We start from the raw sequence: 19,621 nt of genomic DNA, 5'->3' as shown, positions 1-19,621 counted from the left end.
TTTACCTTGTTTTTATTCATAGTGCAAGTTTGGAACAATGCAATTCAGTTTTAACAGTTATTTTATCAAAGCTATGATGCAAGTGACAAAGGAGCATATTTGGCATATTTTGCAGCCTAGAAGACAAGCCTGCAGACCCTGGTGGAACAAAATCCCATCATAACAGTTGAGGAACAAACATAGAAGCTTGGATTTGGTCATTTAAACATTCAACAACACTTGCGTGCCATCGGAAAAGTCAGCAAATTGAGTCAATGGGTTTCTCACAAACTTTCCAAGTGTAATCACACGCAGAGAGTGAATGTGTACTCTTCGTTGCTGCCACATCTCACAAATGTGACCTTTTTTGGACCAAATAGTGACTGGTGACAAGAAATGGGTTCTTTATAAAAATGTCAAGCACCAAAGACAGTGGGTAGGGAAAAGAGAAACACCAGCACCCCAAGCTAAAGAAGGTCTTCACTCATGTAAGGTATTATCTGTTTGGTGGGATATGAAAGGTTTAGTCCACATACAGCAAGGATGACATTCCAAAGGCTGGAGCAGTTTCAATGGGAAACAATGCCCCACTCACCACATTTGCCAGACATTGACTCATCTGATTATCATTTATCTTGCAGTCTTCAAAATCATTTCAACGGAAAAAATATGAATTCTCTAGAAGAGGTCAGAACAGTACTGGTGGCGTTTTTCCATCACAGACAAGTGAACTTTGGAAGAGGGGCCTTGCAAGTCTACCAGATAGATGGAAGAGCATTGCAGAAAATGAAGGAGGGTTTATTTTAGATTTAAAAAAAAAAAAAAACTTTATCCTAATTTTGAAAAATAAAAGGAGTATAAAAAAGACTGCATTATTTATAGGATGACTCAATATATAAAGCTAATATGCAAATGAGAGAGGTATGATTACAAAATCTCTTTAAATATATTCTAAAATTTATTTATATACATATATAACAGAAGCAATACCTATTTAATACAAAGTTTTGACTAAAACCAGAATGCTTCCATTACCAATAATCACACTTCATGCAATCTTCTTTGGCTTTGGCATCACTTCTAAATGTGTACCACACTGCCTGTGATTGACAATCCTACAGCTGTACTTCAGTAATTAATACCTCTATAAAATTAATGAATAAAGTGAGAACATCATTAACTGCTGCCATTAAATACAGAGTATTCATAAAAAAAATATGTAAGCTACACACAATGTAATATATAGTAAGCTATACTTTCAAGTACATAACCAACCAGTATTCAAATAATTTTTATGTACTACATACACAGCACCAAGCAGAAGCAGCAGACCAACAGTATGAATAGTTATTTATAGCAGCCATTACAAATACGGTCAGAAATTGTTAAACCCCTACCATGTTTTACGAGAGAAAGTTTGAGCTGTGATTCCTTAACAGTACTACATAGAAGACTTGCCTACAAAACGTAATGTATACTCTTGTATAGAAAGGCAGTTATGTAATTCAGAAAGCCAGGAAACTTACCACGCCATCTTAACTACGTAAATCAGATTACAGTGTTCAGTCTTGCAGCAAATGGACAGTTAAGAAACACGTTGCCAAAATCTGTTTTATATTTAGCAATACTATATAAACGGTAACAATGTAACCCACATACATTAGTCTTAGCTAACACCTAGTCAATGAAGTTATAGTAAAACAAAATGTGTGAAAGGATTCCTATGAAAAGAAATATAAAAAGATGAAGCATAATAACAATCTACTGAATGGGTACAATGCTAACACTGGAGAGATACATAAGTGAGACAGAAAAATGTTGTTGAGCAAAGTACCCCATAACCCCAAGAGAAAACATGTGTATCTTGAGATGAAAATTAAGACATTGTTTGGTGTCACTTATAACCGTTACCTACGTTAGAGGTCAGGATGGTAAGCAGTACCAAAATCAATGCTATCAAACAATAAGCTTATCTACTAATATGACCTTGACCAAGTTAAAACAAAACAACTTATATCGAATATTATGTCTGTGTATGTATATATGGGTGCGCGTGTGTTATATATATATATATATATATATATTTATTCATTCATAGAATGTGCATATATGTATACATTGTCATCGTTTAACATCCATGTTAGCATGGGATACACAATTTGACAGGACCCAACAGGTTCAAAGACTGTATTAATAGGTCCTCAGCATTTTACAGATGTTTTCCTTGCTGACATGGATTGGATAGGTAAACACAGTCCAAACCTCTCATTCAGAGTTACTGTACTCTTAGATGGATTAGGAAACACACGACACAGTTTTTGGGGGGTTTTTCTTTTCTTTTACGTCATTTCCCTGGCTGAATACCCTTCTTACCACCAACCACTTTACAGAGTCTACTGGATTCACTAATATCACTGCCTTGGGATCTTTCTGAATTGACGGGCACCACTTGTTTTCTTAACGAAACACTTAAAACATAAATGAAAAGTGGTGCCCGTCGATTCAGAAAGATCCCTGACTTGTTTGTACCCTACACAATAAAAGGAGTCTTCACTGTTCTATATTGTCTCTGTTCACACAGGTTAATGAGAGAGAGAGAGAGAGAGAGAGAAAGAGAGTATAGATACGTTTGTTTTTATATTCTTTTATTGGAAAAGTGGTATACTGGTAATACTGGGGTACCTCTTTCAAGTTTTAATTAAATCAACCTCAGCACTTATTTCAGTTTGATATCCTGTAGAAGTATTTGTCAAACCACAAAGCATGAAGAGATACATTAACACAGGCACATATGTATATAATTCACATTTTCTGCCACCCAAATTCTACTCAAAAGGTATGATCCGAGATTATAGGTTGAGACACTTGCTTAGAGTGCAGTTCAATGGAGTTGAACTCAGAACTATATTGTTGAAAAAACAAACTCCATTACATCCCCATACGTGTGTTTATATATATACATATATATATATATATATATATATATATATACATATATATATAAGAATAATAACAATAAATGGAGCAAAACGCATACAAATAAAAGTTTGTATACATTTTGCTCCATTTATTGTTATTATTCATATCTACTCAAAATGCATCACTTTGACTTGGTATCTCTACCTATAAAACAAGTGTGATATCCTGGGTTTTTTGTGTGATTTTTGCTACCCATGGTAACTATTAACATATTTACATTGTCAAGGCTTTTTTAAACTGAGATAATATTAATATATACATAAACTTATATATATATATATATATATATATATATATATATATACACACACATAAGAAAACATTAGTAAATTAAAGTGCTACTTGTTTTTTTTTTATCAGAAATTAAATCCTTGAACTCTCTACTTTAAAACAATGTAACAGTTTTTTTTACCCCTTACACTGTTTACAGTGATTATCAAAAAGCATTTCTCAGGTAAAATAAAATCAAACCACAATATGACAGATCTTTCAGATTCATGTTAGACATTTGAAAAGGGACAGTATTCTCAGAAAGGGGAATGGATTCGAGTAGGGAATGAAGGAAACTAAGAAATAAAAATAAAAGACAGATTTAGACAAAGTGTTGTCGATATAATTTAGACACATGGTAGTGATAGTCCTATAGGTTCAAATCCTGCCTGCATTCTTCTAGGGTCCATAAAATAAAAAACACGAGTTAAATACTAAGTCAGTTGAATCAACTAAACCCTCCTCCAAATGTAAGGACCTGTCAGAAATCAATATATATTAGGCATCAAATCACTGATGTACAGACCACTAAAATAGACAAAATATTAGATAATTTGCAATCATCATCATCATCCGCTTTCCATGCTAGCATGGGTTAGACAATTTGACTGAGGACTGGTGAACCAGATGGCTACACCAGGCTCCAATCTGATTTGGCAGAGTTTCTACATCTCGATGCCCTTCCTAACGCCAACCACTCCGAGAGTGTAGTGGGTGCTTTTACGTGCCACCGGCACGAAGGCCAGTCAGGCGGCACTGGCAACGGCCATGCTCGAAACGGTGTATTTTACGTGCCACCTGCACAGGAGCCAGTCCAGCGGCACTAGCAACGATCTCGCTCGAATGACTTTTCACGTGCCACCAGCACAAGTGCCAGGAACACGACGCTGGTAACGAACACGCTCGAACGGTGGTGCCATCACGATTTAGACATATTAAAAGGCTAGCCTAGGGCTAAACAATAACTTCAGTACATTTCACACACACACACAAACAAGCATATAGCTATACTATTTTATATCAAGGGGAATTATTTATTAACAGGATACTGTTTATTGGTTTTGTTATATTTCTATTTTAATATTCACCACCAGACGAATAAGAACATTACTTCTTGCTTAGCTTCAAGCACAGCAGTTAAATTACAACTTGAAAACTCATGAATATAAGTGGTGTTCATAATTATAAACACGGTAACAAATGAAAAAGAAAAAAAAAAGGCTTCCACCCCATCCCATATTGATCAGTTATTTCAGCAAAACAAAACTGCTGTATTTTATAGTTTATTTCCAGAACGATAGAAGTTTTTGTGTTAGTTAACCTCACTGTTTTGTTTTGTTTTTTTTAACTACAGTACTTTCTCATTTAACTACAGTAAATTTCAATGAGTCTATTTATTTCCCAATAACTTGTCATGTCACACTTCATAATCCCTGGGCAACAACAGAACACAAAACCCACAGGGCAAATGTAGGTGGCAAAGCAGATAAAAAAAAAGAAGCATTGAAACACCAGTGTTCAATAGTTACATAAAATCTGTTTCTTTATTTTGTTCGATACTATTATAATATGGTTGCTGTTATAATTACGTTCTTCCTGAATTGAGTAACAATCCACTAGCATGCTGTCCATCCCTAATGAGTCAATTAGAACTAACAATATATAACAACACTTCACCATTAGCAAGGTTCATTTTCTCTCAACAACAAAAAGTCACATTTACTTCATTCGCTCGTACAACATACCACATTTCTGAGTGTGTGCATGCTTCTCCCTACCTACTTGCAGTCCCCATACCAATACAATAGCCAACATTAAATTATATAGCCTAAACCCCTAAGCATTTTCCCTTAAATTAACAGAAGTAGAGATCAAACGAAATTTCATCCCAGTTGCAATTGTGATTTGAACTTTTCTCTGCCCAGGTCTAGAGTAATACTTACTTGGTCGTTAAGGTCATATCTAATATTTAATCAAATTTCAGGTTAATCTGCACCAACACAAACATTCCCAAGTTTCTTTCTTTCTTTTTCTTTCTACGGTAAGCAGTAAGCCTCTGACTCATTTGCCTGCATTAATCTGAAGCAAAATAAAGTTCAAACACATTGACCTCCTAAAACAAAACAAAAAAATAAATAAAAAGGAAAAAAGATAAGGGGGGGGGGGGGGGGGGTCACATATGAATACTTAAACAACTCAAACTACTGTCCCTGTTAGGTCCTTTATATGACAGTAATAACAGTAATAATATTAGAGGTTTGAGAGAAACACAATCAGCCAAAATAATACAAATATTTGTTTTTAATGAAAACACAGAAAGACCTTCAGAAAAGAAACGGGAAGATCTAACAACCATGCCTCTCTAAAGAGCATTAACAAGGCTCCATCTGAGGTTTTAGTCAAATGTATCGACTGCAGAACTGTCTTAAACTTTTCTTGTTAATGTTTTTTTTTTTTTACCAACCCTCTAAGATGAAGTGGCAAAAATACTGGCCTATTCATAAAGGATGTTTGTTGGCACTCCGTCGCTTACGACGTCGAGGGTTCCAGTTGATCCGATCAACGGAACAGCCAGCTCCTGAAATTAACGTGCAAGTGGCTGAGCACTCCACAGACGCGTGTGCCCTTGACGTAGTTCTCGTGGCTATTCAGCGTGACACCGTGTGACAAGGCTGACCCTTTGAATTACAGGCACAACAGAAACAGGAAGTAAGAGTGAGAGAAAGTTGTGGTGAAAGAGTACAGCAGGGTTCGCCACAATCCCCTGCCGGAGCCTCATGGAGCTTTAAGTGTCTCCGCTCAATAAACACTGAGAATCAAAATCGCGATCCTACAACGGCGAGTCCGCTGCCCTAACCACTGGGCCATTGCGCCTCCACCATAAAGGATGTAATCAATAGAGAACCAGATATCGCAATACATTTTTATTTGAAACATTGATGTTGCCATTCAAAAAAAAAATGTACATCCACTACACAGATGAGGTAGTATCAAAAAGTTCCTGGATTAGTTATGTTTAATACAAAATAACCTATTTACTTAAGTTTTAACATCATCTCCTCTGAAATAGTCACCTTGTACAGCAATACACTGGTCCCAGCATTCCTGCCTCTTTTGGAATCTGGCCTGGAAGTCGTTTTCCGTAAGCAAATCAAGGATCTTCTGCGATTCGCTCTGGATCTGAACAACGGTGTTAAAATGGCAACCTTTGAGCTGTCTTTCCATCTTAGAGAAGAGATGGAAGTCTACAGTGCTAAATCTGATGAATAGAGCAGGTGCGGAAGCGATATGTTTTTGGCAAGAAACTCACAAGTGAGGAGAGCTCAGTGACAGGATGGCATTGTTGTTGCAAAGAACTGTATTCTTCATGCTCCACAGATCTAGTCTCTTTCGCTGAATGTCCTTCCTCAAATTCTTCAAAATGTCACAGTAGAACTCTCAGTTGACAGTTTGGCCCTGGGGGAGGAATTCTCGATACACAATACCACAGATGATGAAAAAATACGATGAGCATGCTCTGGACTGAGATGCGGCTCTGTTGTGCACCTGTGTCACATGAAACATTACGTACAACCCATTGCCTCATCGCCATAAGCTTGCCAAAGCATAGACAATGTCTCTGTAGCAGGCTTCCCAAGTTTAACACAAAATTTCATGTTGGCTCTTTGTTCCAACTTCCTGTCCATGGCAAAAATTGCAAACTACAGCATATATAGGATCATAATACAAATTTCACAACTTGCAAAGTAAACACAGCAATGTTACTTAGCACAATGTCTCAAGAAGGGCACTGCTAGCTCTCACTGCATGCAACCATGTGCTGCCATCTGTTGGCGCGCTATAAAACTAGTCCAGAAACTTTATGATACCACCTCATACATATATTTATACACACACAAGCTCATATATAGTTAGTTGTATGCTGGTTTTTCTATTTTAGCATGATCTGGATGAATATGTATTGAAGCTTTACTTTACAGCCAGATGCTATCAGCGTTGCCTGTTTTTCAATTTGTGAAATATCTTTTCACTTTCTCACCTGCAGACGAGCAGAGCTACGAGAGAATCTTATTAGCAGGGAAAATTAATCAACAGCTTTTGTTTTTTTAATGAACACTTTCATGCAAGGACATGAAATGTGAATGTTCACACACACACACACACACACACACACATCAGGTTTCCATAAAATGTCTGACTACAAATTCTATTCACAAGGCACTGATAGATCTGAAGCTACTGCAGAAGAAACATACTCAAGATGCCATGCAGTGCGAGAGAACTCGAGACCACACGGTAACAAAGCAAACTGTATCCATACAGCTATGTAGATACATTTGTTACATGTGAAAATAGCATAGCCATCACTCACACGTGGGTACGACTTACTTAGTAGTCAGAACTAAGCTTTTCATAATTGCTTACATGCTTGTGTAGTCACAAGAAGATGTAGATAGCCTTGACCTAGCAGAATATAAAGAATGTAACACCTTGAGAAAAGGAGAGCTGCACCAATAGTCAGTTGGTACTCATTTACAATTGGGTTGACTGAAGGAGCGTGAAATAAAGAACCTTGCTCAAGGTTACAAAGTGTTATCCAAACCAGGAATCAAACCCTCCCTTATGATCATGACTTCAATATCCAAATCTTTAAGCAACAGAATGCATATATATATATATATATATATATATATATAATTTAAGGTATCTATGAGATACTGCCATGCTGAAAATAGCAGCCAAATCTTGACTTGAAACCACAATAAAATGTTCATATAGCACACAGGAGCAAAGACCTGAGTGCTATATGAACATTTTATTGTGGTTTAGAGTCAAGATTTGGCTGCTATTTTCAGTATGGTGGTATCTCATAGATACCCTGAATTATAATTTTAAATAATTGTTACCTTTGATGGTTTTTTATTTCTATGCTGGCCACTTGTTAAAATTGATATTTAAATATCGATCTTATCCTTATTAATATAAATTTATTTATATATATATATATATATTATATATATATATATATATATATATATATAGGGTCATCCTACAAATAATGTAGTTTTTTTCAATTGCACAAATTAAAAGTTGGAGGGGGATGGGATAAACTACCAGCATGAACTCGCTATAAAAGCAGGTAGTAATTTTACCTTGACTTATTCATTGTGCAAGTTTAGAAGAGTGCAATTCGATTTTAACAGCTATTTTTTCAAACCTACAATGGAAGTGACAAAGGAGCATATTCAGCATATTTGGCTTTATGAATTCAATAAAGGAAACAATGCAATGGAAACTGTGAGGAATATTAATGCAGTATATGGGGATCAGGCAATAAGCATAAGCCAGAGTCAACAGTGGTTCCAGGAATTCTGAACCAGAAACTACAGCCTAGAAGACAAGTCGGATCTTTTTTAAAACGGGGGCCACATTTTTCATTAACGAAACACTTTGAAACTTGGAACACTGGTAGAATGTGTCATATAAAACATCTTTTTCTCTTAGTCTTCTTAAAAAAAAAAGAAATCCATAAGTTATTCCATGTTAAAGTTGTCGTATTTCTGTAATTTCAACCAATCACTGACGTCCATTCAGCCGATATACATTAAGTGCCGACTACATAAACAAATGATTCTGAAACAATTAACCCTAACTCTAACCCTAGGGTTAAAGCAAATTTAAAATGAAAAAAGCAAATAAAACGAAGGTATGGAGATTAAATACACTTAACTCTGCTTAATCAGCCAAAGGGGTAAATATAAACAACTGAATACTTGTCAGTGATTGGTTGAAATTATCGAAATAAGACAATTTTTTTACATGAAATAAATTCGAATACAAAAATATTTTTCTGTTCTATAACACAAAATAGATAAGTATACGAAGTTTGAAAGTCTTTCCGTACCAAAAACACTACGTAAAACATTAATGAAAAATGTGGCCCCCGTTTTAAAAAAGATCCCCAACAGAACAGCCTGCTCGTGAAATCAAAAAGATCTTTTTTTACATTTTAAAATTATGTGGAATCAAAAAGAGAGGAGCATAGCTGTGAAAATATGCTTGTATTCTGCCTGTATAGTTGCAAAACATAAATGAAAAATGTGGCCCCCGTTTTAAAATAGATCCGACAAGTCTCATTCTGGAAGATCTGTAGAGCTACCCTGGGGCCACGTATTTACCACATAGTCATTGCCTGTGCCTACTACTCATACCTTTTCCTTTTTCAGCAAAACAAAAAGGTGCAATTTCAAATACTTATGAAAATAAACAATGACAAATGTCATTGTCCCTCGGAAAAAAAAAAAAAAAAAAAAAATCAACCTATTCTAAAACATAAAACAAGTAGAACAAGTTTATTTGTCATGAAAATGGCAACTCTCCACTCTCACAGCTGCAACTTTATAAAAAGTTGCTGTATGAATACTTGTTAAAAAAGGCAGAGCTGAGAAAATAGTGACTGTGATGATAGTACAAGCTGCCTTTTTAAACAGCAATAGGTTAGTGGGTCTGTTTTGGTTAGGAGCACAGTTTTTTTTTTTCTTTCATAGTTGCTATGACCTCAATGCACAACAGTGACAGATCAATCATGTAAATATGCTACACCCATCGATCAGCTGGTAGTCGTCAATAATTTCACAATTGTTGTGTCTACAGGCTGTACACAAACACAATCATTTACAATTTTAATATCTTCGTAAACCAGGTCAACCCTACTCATGTATTTGAGCGAACGTCATGGCACAAAGATATCTTCATCAAATGAAGCTTTCTAAATATGTCCACCCCAACTCCTTATCCCACCCTTTCTTTTTGCTAGTACTTGTTACCTCAATAATTAACCCTTTAGTATTCAAATTCCTGTCAAATGTAATGCTTATTTATTCACATTGATATGAATTAGTTGTGCATTACCTTGTAGCTTTGAGAATTCAATGACGTGATTGCTTATTTTTAACATACTATTGTAGAGTAAGTGTGAGAGGTCAGATCTGGCCAGTTTGAAAATAAAACAGGTAGATTATTCTGGCCGGCTATGGCCAGTTTAAATGCTATCGGGTTAAGGAATTAAAATATGTGATGCCCTTTTAAAAGACAGTTTGAGAGATTTGCCTACTACAACCACTGTGTTCATTACAATTTAATTTTTATAAGACAGCAAATTAGTAAATTCACAGAAAAATAGATTTGAAACATAAATTACAGAAACCTGGAGTTTAATTCGTAGCAACACACTGTGGCACTTGCCAATATAGTAACTAAAGGGATACAGATACACGTTTGGTAGAAATTCACAGAGCCCAGGAAGGAATCAATAAAACCGACAACCTCTAGCTGTCTGTGGCCAAGTTAAGGATATCAATTTAGCAAGAAAGAAAATCTAATAAATAAATTATACACACCCATGCATACATATGTACTGCATATAGGTGTATGCATGGGCAAGTGGTTAAGAAGTTAACTTTGCAACCACATGATTTCAGGTTCAATTCTACTTCATAACACCTTAGCGAAGTGTCTACAAATGGCTTGTGAATGAATTTGGCAGAAGAAAACTGCATGGGAACCTGTCTGTGTGTGTGTGTGTGTGTTCCCCATCATTGCTTGACAACCAGTGCTGGTTTGTTTATTATGTCTGTAACTTAGTGGTTCAGCAAAAGGGACCAATAGAATAAGTATCAGACTTTTAAAATTTTGTCAATTTGTTCAACAAAACTGTCAAGGCAGTATATCAGTATGGTTGCAATGCAATGACTGAAACAGGTAAAAGATAAAAGAGAAAAAAACTGGTGGTAAAAATGACATCATAAAAGATAGTTTCAAAAGAATACATAATCTTCTGTCAGCTTTCATTTAAGGGACATACAACATGTCTTAAAGAATATTATTTACTTTATCTTTGCATTCAATTAGTTAATACCTATCTGTACATGTACTTCCTTAACTAATCTGAAAGATGAATGAACAGTATAGGGTTGCTTATTCTTGAAAATGAATTGTTACTATGGGTATACATTTAATACACATAAAATAAATAGAGGAATTCAAAATTCTTAACATTTAATATAAACCAGCTAACAAGCAAGGTCAGTCGAGCTTCTTAAATGCACCCCACTCATTAATCTCTTCACCGGTTCACAGCTACAGCTCAGTAATTGCTATATAGCGGGTCACAAGCCCTGTAGCTTGTACTTTCAGCCCCAAGACTCCCAAGAAATTGAACTTGCTGTATGTGGACAACTGAACAGGATTACTGCTATTTTGTACCATATTTAGGACAATGTATATTCTCTCATCTTTTGATAATGATACTTTTCTAAAATATATAGAACAAGATATATCAAAAGATATTCAACACAAAATAGCAAAGAGATCATTAAAAATATACACAAGCATAATTGTAACAAAACACAAGGTGGTATCAAAGAGTTCCAGGAATAGTTAGGTTTAATAAAAAAAAAGTAACTTATTTACCTAAGTTTTAACATCTTCAAAAATAGTCACCTTGTACAGCAATACAACAGTCCCAGCATTCCCACACTCTAGGAATCTGGCCTGGAAGACATTTTCCATAAGCAAATCAAAGACCTTCTACAATTCACTCTGGGTCTCTACAATGATGTTAAAATGGTGACCTTTGAGCAGCTTTTTCATCTTGGGGAAGAGATGGAAATCTGCAGGTGGTAAATCTGGTGAATAAGGTAGGCGTGGAAGCGATACTCTTTACTTGTTTCAGTAATTTGACTGCGGCCATGCTGGAGCACTGCCTTTTCGTCAAGCAATACCGTGTTTTTGGCGAGAAACTTTCAAGTGAGGAGAGCTCAGTGACAAGGTGCATTGTCATCAAGAAGAATCCAGTTCGCATTCCACAGATCTGGTTGCTTTCACCGAATGTCAAAACATCACAGTAGAACTCTCAATTGATGGTCTGGCCCTGGGGGACGAATTCTTAATGCACAATACCACATTTTCAGGGGTGACACTCATGGCAGGTCTTCCAGTGATGTTCTTCCACTTTCCAAGTACCCGTGCCACTCGAAACATTGCGTACAACCCATCGCCTCATTGCCATAAGCTTGCCACAGCATGCTCAATACCTCTGTAGCAGACTTCCTAAGTTTAACACAAGATTTCACATTAGCTCTTTGTACCTGTCCATGACAATATCGCAGACTAAAGCATGCAGTGAACACAAAAACACAAATTTAACAATTTGCAAAGTAAACAATGATGTCACTTGACACACTGCCCCATGAAGGTCACTGCTAGATCTCACTGCACACACAACCTTGTGCTGCCATCTGTTGGCACACTACAGAAGTAGTTCGGGAACTTTATGATGCTACCTCATAGAAAATGAAAATTTGATATCATTTAAGTGCTAAAAGGACTTCTGAATCACTACATATATTTGTATATGTATACACACAAACACAAACACACATCCATCCATTTAGCCATACTAGTATGGGCTAGACAGATACTTATTGATACATTATGTTAGAACCTTCCTGATGAGGACAAATGAGTGTGTTTTGCAAGATTCATGTCAAATCATGAACTGAAACATAATTGAACTGACACCTGTCCGTTTCTCTCACTATTATAGCCTTTCACCATCCGACACAAGATCACCTCCTCCAATGCCCCCACCCCAACTGAAAGTTTTTTTTGTTTTTTATCATTAGAAGTATAGAATTGCATACACAGAAAAGAAAGAAAAAAGATTTCATGAATGGAACTAAGTTTCAACAATGAGTATTCCAGTTGTTTGATCACTATATATTCATTGAATATATAGTAAAGGATAGTTACAACTTAAACGGAATTCTTAGATAGATTCAGCGTGACCCAGTGTGAGAATCTTAGCGTTTTGTATTACAAGTTTTGTCCATCTGTCAGGTTTTCATAGTTCCTACTTAACCAATTTAACTCAAAAGCGTGGGTTAGGTTGTGGTTAAGGTGAATAACACTTGACCAAGAGACCACAGGATGTGATCGAACCTGCAGTATCAAACTTGCGTGAAACCAGTCGAGGCAACCTGCAGGACTTTCTGCGTGGCACGCCAAATGAAAAATTACCTTTAAATTTTTCAATAGTGCGGCCTGCTTCTCGAAAAAGAATGCCCAAGCCTCATTAGACTGTGCTTGTGTTCATAAACGTCATCCATGATGAAACCGAACCGGCTAGAACATCATAATGGAAGCGCAAACAAAATAAAACAGATAAACAGAATAAAAGTAAAATTAATTTTCTCTTTGTTTAACTGTAATTAACAATTAGAAATAATGCAAATCTAATCATACAAGAGTTAAAAATTATAAAAATATGTTCAATGTAGACTAGTAAGTAGACATTAAATAGTTTATTACGTTTTTCACAGCCGGAGGATGATGATGTAGGCATGTTAGTTTGTTATGTGAAACGAGGAGGAAGCAAATAGGCGATTTTGACTACAGGCGATTCAGAATACAACCAGCTTAGCATATAACGGAAAGGAGTGATGGGAAAGATGAAGAGGAAATACTTAAAGAGTCAGTCCTACACACATACCAATATATTGAAAAAAAAAAAGAAAATTTGAAAGCTGCTGCTGATTACGATGGTAAAGATGGGAGAAAAGATGAATGATGGATTTCTAATATTACATCCGTTTTGAGCGTCTCATTTGTTTATATTACGTTAAGTGCTAGTTAAAGGTCTCAGACAGCAGCTGATTCCATGATAAAGGTTGTAAGAATATATCCATATACATGCGCAACAAGGCAAAACAGAGCCATCACAATAGACAAGACCGTTAAGCCTCATCACCAAACGACAACTGATTGAAAAGGGGGTCAGGAGGAGGACATATTTGGGAGAAATGGGTCAATGTATGGGTGGAGCAACACAGCTTCCTCGCACATACAGCCTCACCCAAGATCCTATCATGACGTAATAAACAACTGTTGGTTGTCTGCTGTCAATTTCACCAAAAGACAAGAATGGAGAGAAGAAAAGCAAAAAGGAAGATACTATTACGTATCCTCTTCAAACACTTATAATAACTGCTTAAAATCTGGTGAGAGATGGAGGTGCGGCCTACTCTTTCCCTCCAAATATACAAACCAACTCTCACAATCGTAAATTCGATAGCGCACGTGTCTGCGTGTGCGTTCAAGGATATGTCTGGGCACAGAGAGTGACCAATGGGCTCGCATCCATAAAGGGCTTAGCCCCACGAACGATCGTCAGACTGAAGTCGAAGGCATTATATACATATATATATATATATATATATATATATATATGGACAAGCGGAAGAAAAGCTCGCCTAAGATGTTTAGTGGGAGTTGTAGGTATTATTTAAAAGAGTGATTCAGTTTCGAAATACTTCAAGTAGCACGGAAACTGAATCAAACTGTTTTGAATAATAATAATAATTATTATTATATATCGCCGAGTTTTGAAATAAACACAGTAGCTACTTTTACTTGTTGAAAATTTAAGATCGTCGCCTCTCTTCGTTACATGGGGGGAGGGAATTTGAAATGATTTATAAATAAACTTTAATTCATTTCCGTTTTTTTTTTATTTCTTTTTCCACGAAAATAATCTGCTCTACATGAACCCGAAAAATTTTGAGAAAAAAAAAACCACCACACACGCACAGTTACAACTATTCTAGTACCACACTGGAATATATTTTCACATGTTTTATATATATTGGGAAAATAAAAGAGAAAACACGATTAAAATAATTATCATAGGAATTGTCAAGCTATGAGTAATTGCAGTTCACGATAATGCACATTCAATGATATTACGGATGTACATACAAATACATACATTCCACAGGCAAATATACCTTATTACGAGTCTAATATTTTGAATTATATATATATAATTCCCCTAATTATAAGGAAATAGAGCTATTTTAGTTTTCGAATGACTGGAGAAAATATATTAGCTTGTATGAGTGTGTGAGTATAATAATTATACATACATATATATATATATACATTTATATATATATATGCGCGCGCACGCACACAGACTAACTGCACATTGGAAGAGATATATATGCATCGTACAATTGATCTTGAGTATGTATGTATTTTTTAACCCTAGGTCACTATCATGGAGCTGAATCAAGTACGTTCCAGCTATGACCTCGCCATTTCAAGACTGCATCTAGAACAACATCATTGGGCATTCTTTCGTAAATGTGTCCCTCAAAATATGTATATGTATATATAATATATCGCTAACCACTGCACACACTTTTTTTCTCTCCCTGTTTCTTTCTGTGTTCTTTTCTGTGGAAGAGCGTAGGCTCGAAACGTTAAAGACTTCTTCAATTCCCGAGCGTTATACTAATACATCTATTTGTTTTCTACACCGCCTGTCTTCGTCTGTGGTTTTTTGTGAATTCTCCCTATATATATATATATATATGTATATATATATATACATATATATATATATATATATTCAAGCCCGTAGATTCCTTTCCTGTTTTGCGAACGAAGTCCGGTGGAAATATGAAAGAACGAAAGTAAAACTACACCAACAATATATTCAATGAGATAAGATTTTTTCTCAGCAAACTCCACCCAAACAACCCCGCCTCCCTCTCTCTTTATTATACACATCAGAGATTAATCTTTCAATAAACGAGGGTTTACATATGCATCGTCACGCACACACACAGGCATGCATAAATAAATATTACAAGCAATATACATGTGAATATATTTCTAACACTATACGTGTGTGTGCGTGTTTATGTATTACACGTACACAGGCAATGTTTCGGAATAAGTACATGACGTCAGTTATGAGTAAGTGTTTTACTCTTCAGTTCAGTTGTGCAGATGAAAGAATGTTACACTCACTCATGACTTTTACCGAAAGATTGCCCATACACAATATATACGCGTGTATGTACACATATATGTGTGTGTGTATATATATATATATATATATATATATATATACATATATCTATATTATATATATATATATATATATATATAGACACACACATACATATATACACAATATACACACATACGGACTGTCACTCATCGTTCCTACCTGTTTATATATATGAAGTCGTTTATTATACAAATATACACACACAACCAAATCTCCAACGTCTTGAAAATTATATAGAAATTTTAAAATAAAAATTGGAATTCCCATGATTAGAATACCTTTGAAGTATTTGCCAGTGAGAACTTGCTTTGGATAGACACCACTCGTCCACAAGCGACACTTCGATACGATTGATTGATAGATTTAAAATATGTTTTCTTTTAATACATAGCATAAAAATAAGGACTACCTACAGAATAAAGCACTCAATACATGTATAGTCTAATATTTGTAATAATTTGACAGTAACATTTGGGCGAGCTTTGGCAAAACCCAAAACACCTAACTTTGAAGGTTTCTCTATCCAGTTTGTTGCAAAGTTTAAATGCACAACTGACGAAAGTTCGAGATTATTACTCTTTTTCTTGTTTCGGTCATTTGACTGCGGCCATGCTGGAGCACCACCTATATACATTATACACACACATGAAAAAGAGAAATTTCAAACAAAACTTACTCTCTCTGCGTCTCCTCCGCTTTCGTCCGCCAGTACTTCACCTCATCTTCATGCGAGGCAAACCTTACATTTGAATCGAGAACATCCATCGTGAAGTCCTGAGTTTTGTTGAGAGGGTCAGATGAAAACCCTCCCCTTGTAATTAAAAGACAGTAACAATAAGGCTTTCTTTCAGCCCTCAAAGACTTATTATTATATTATATTATACACGGTGTATGCTGTTTATAATATTTATAATCTATGGTGATTTTAATCTATAATTATATATATATATATATATATATATATATATATATATATATTTATATATATATATAGCAAGGAAGAAACCGAGTTAAACGGTTTGCCAAGCGTTGTTGTAGATGAAAAGACAACTATAAAATATTGTTATTTAGATATTTAGGTATCCGAACAGAAATTTAATGTCTTGGACTCACGACATAACGGTCAGATGGTCTTCAAATCATCTCTGGTCTGAAAATATGAAGACAGAAAGAACTGGTTGCGTCGTTAATCCTGGTTTTTTGGTAGGAATTACTCCTGGAACGATTCCAGTATGTACATTTCACTTTTTCTTCTCTCTCTCTCTATCCCAGATGAAAGAAAATACAGCAATTTTGTAATCCAGACTGCGGAGGAAAGCAGACAGAGGTGGGGGGAAAGAAAAATAGAGATAAAATGTTTCTAGGACACAATTTTGAAATTCAAACAGGCGAACGAATTAGAAATGATAAGAAGCGTTGGCAGCTGTGGTCACCACTGATGCATCTCTGCGCATGGCACTGACATGTAGGACTTCCGGTAGGAAAACCTAACTCATGTTACTTTATATTTCTTTTCTCACCCACCTCTCTTGTTTGCTGAAAGAAGTTATTTTCTAAGATTAGATTTGCATATTGTATAAATATATATATATATATATATATATATATATATATATATATATATATTATCATTAATAAATCATAGGGCAGCAAAAAAATTCTTGGGATTTGGTTTGCAAGATTTTTTATGTGATTTCGTGTGTTGAAGCATATTCTGTTGTGTCTGGGAAGAGTCATTTTCTTATCGTGCCTTAAAATTTAACACACACACCGTTAAAAAAAAAAAAATTTTTTATAATAATAATAAGTGGAAATCTTAACGGTGAGTGTGTTAAATTTTAAGGCACAATAAGAAAATGACTCTCCCCAGACACAACAGTATATATATATATATATATATATATATATATATATATATATATATATATATATATATATATATATATATATATATATATATATGTATGTATACATATATACACACACACACACACATTATTTATTTACCCATTTCTTTAGCCTCATTTTTACTCCATTTTTTTATTTTACCACATTTTTGTTTAGTTTTGTAGTATGAAATACCAATAAGTGTAAAAATTCCAGATGTAAAATTATATACAAATATTTTAGATAGAAAAATACACACACACACACACACACACACACACACACACATGTGCACACAATTCATTAGTTTTATTTCTTACCATTTTTCTATAGTTTAGTTTGCCTTTGTACACTTGCACCATACACACACACACACATACACATGTATATCCTTGCATTTGTATACACATATCAACATCATCATCATCTGATATCTGTTTTCCATGTTCCATGCTATCATGGGTTGGACACTTCAATAGGGTCCAACAAGCCAAAGGAATGCAAGGTGCTCCAATGTTTTCTACAACTATTTTACAGCATGCATAGTGTGCGTTTGTTTTCTTTTCATACCTTTAGCGAGGTTACCATGTAACTCACAAAAAAGTTTCCTTGGTAGAGTGGGAGCGCAGTATGAAGAGAGGGCTTTGTGTTGGGTGTTAAGAGGTTAAAGTACGACAGAGACACGGGAACAAATGTCTTATTGTAGGGCTCCCCTAGCAGGAAAGGGAGAAAGGATGATGGGGATGATGTGTCAGGGCATACCTTTAAAGTACAAGGTGGTGGATAAAGTGAGAATAGGGACAGAGAAGCAAGGATGGATAGGTTCCTGAGAGTGGGAAAGGAGAGTGACAGATGATTAGAAATGGCTATAGAGGTGAATGCAGTGACTGGTGAACATGGACAGGGACATGGTCAATGGTGAATTTCAGTTTGGTGGGGAAGCTAAAGAAAAAAATAGGAGTGGGTCAGGGAAAAGGGGGTGATATTTGACAGTATGTAAAAGGGAGAGAAGGTGAAAAGCAATGGTATTACAAAACTGAAAACATATGAGAAATAGAGAGATGATTTTCAAGCTTGGATGAGAGAGGAGGGTTCACAGTGAAAGGGACAGAAGTTAGAGGTACATAGGGGTGAATATAAATAGTGACAAAGGTAAGTGGAGAAAACTACCAATGACAGATTTGAGAGGGTGTTCAACAGAAAGGGATGTTCAGTGGAAAATAAATTGGTAAGGGACGATGTTAAGATGTATGATGGGTGATGAGAAGTGATTCCAAGGAGAGCTTTAACTAGTAACACAGAACGGTGTTGGAGTGAAAGATATGCAGTTCTGCTCTCATAAAATTACAGCATAATGGGACTGCAGTATTCGTCCCATGATCACAAAGTCATGAGTTCAATTCCCAGCAATGCGTTGTGTCCTTGAGCAAGACTCCTTTATTTCATATTGATCCAGTACACTTAGCTGGCAAAAATGAATAGTAACTGTATTTCAAAGTGGCATTCTTGTCACATTCTGTGTCATGCTGAATCTCCGTGAGGACTATGTTAAGGGCACATGTGTCTGTGGAGTGCTCAGCCACAAGC

General features: G+C 35.5%; 1 protein-coding gene across 8 annotated transcripts in view; it reads right to left on the bottom strand.

Moving 5' to 3' along the window:
• LOC106871947 (nuclear distribution protein nudE homolog 1) overlaps window positions 1-17,626 on the bottom strand; it is an 87,449-nt gene extending 69,823 nt beyond the window's left edge. For all 8 annotated transcript variants that reach the window (XR_016242820.1, XM_089356185.1, XM_089356184.1 and 5 more), the window contains exon 1: window positions 16,824-17,626. Coding sequence is in view for 7 of the 8 variants with exons in the window: in XM_089356185.1 (XP_089212311.1) it covers window positions 16,824-16,912 (89 nt within the window). In the remaining variant the exon portion in view is untranslated. The remainder of the gene's footprint in view (window positions 1-16,823) is intronic.
• Between the last annotated feature and the right edge of the window lie 1,995 nt (window positions 17,627-19,621).

Source organism: Octopus bimaculoides, chromosome 8 (assembly GCF_046866305.1).
Source record: "Octopus bimaculoides isolate indiv1 chromosome 8, ASM4686630v1, whole genome shotgun sequence".
Lineage (NCBI taxonomy): Eukaryota > Metazoa > Mollusca > Cephalopoda > Octopoda > Octopodidae > Octopus > Octopus bimaculoides.
The sequence above is the reverse complement of the archived record's forward strand: the minus strand, read 5'-3'. Positions and strand labels throughout refer to the sequence as shown.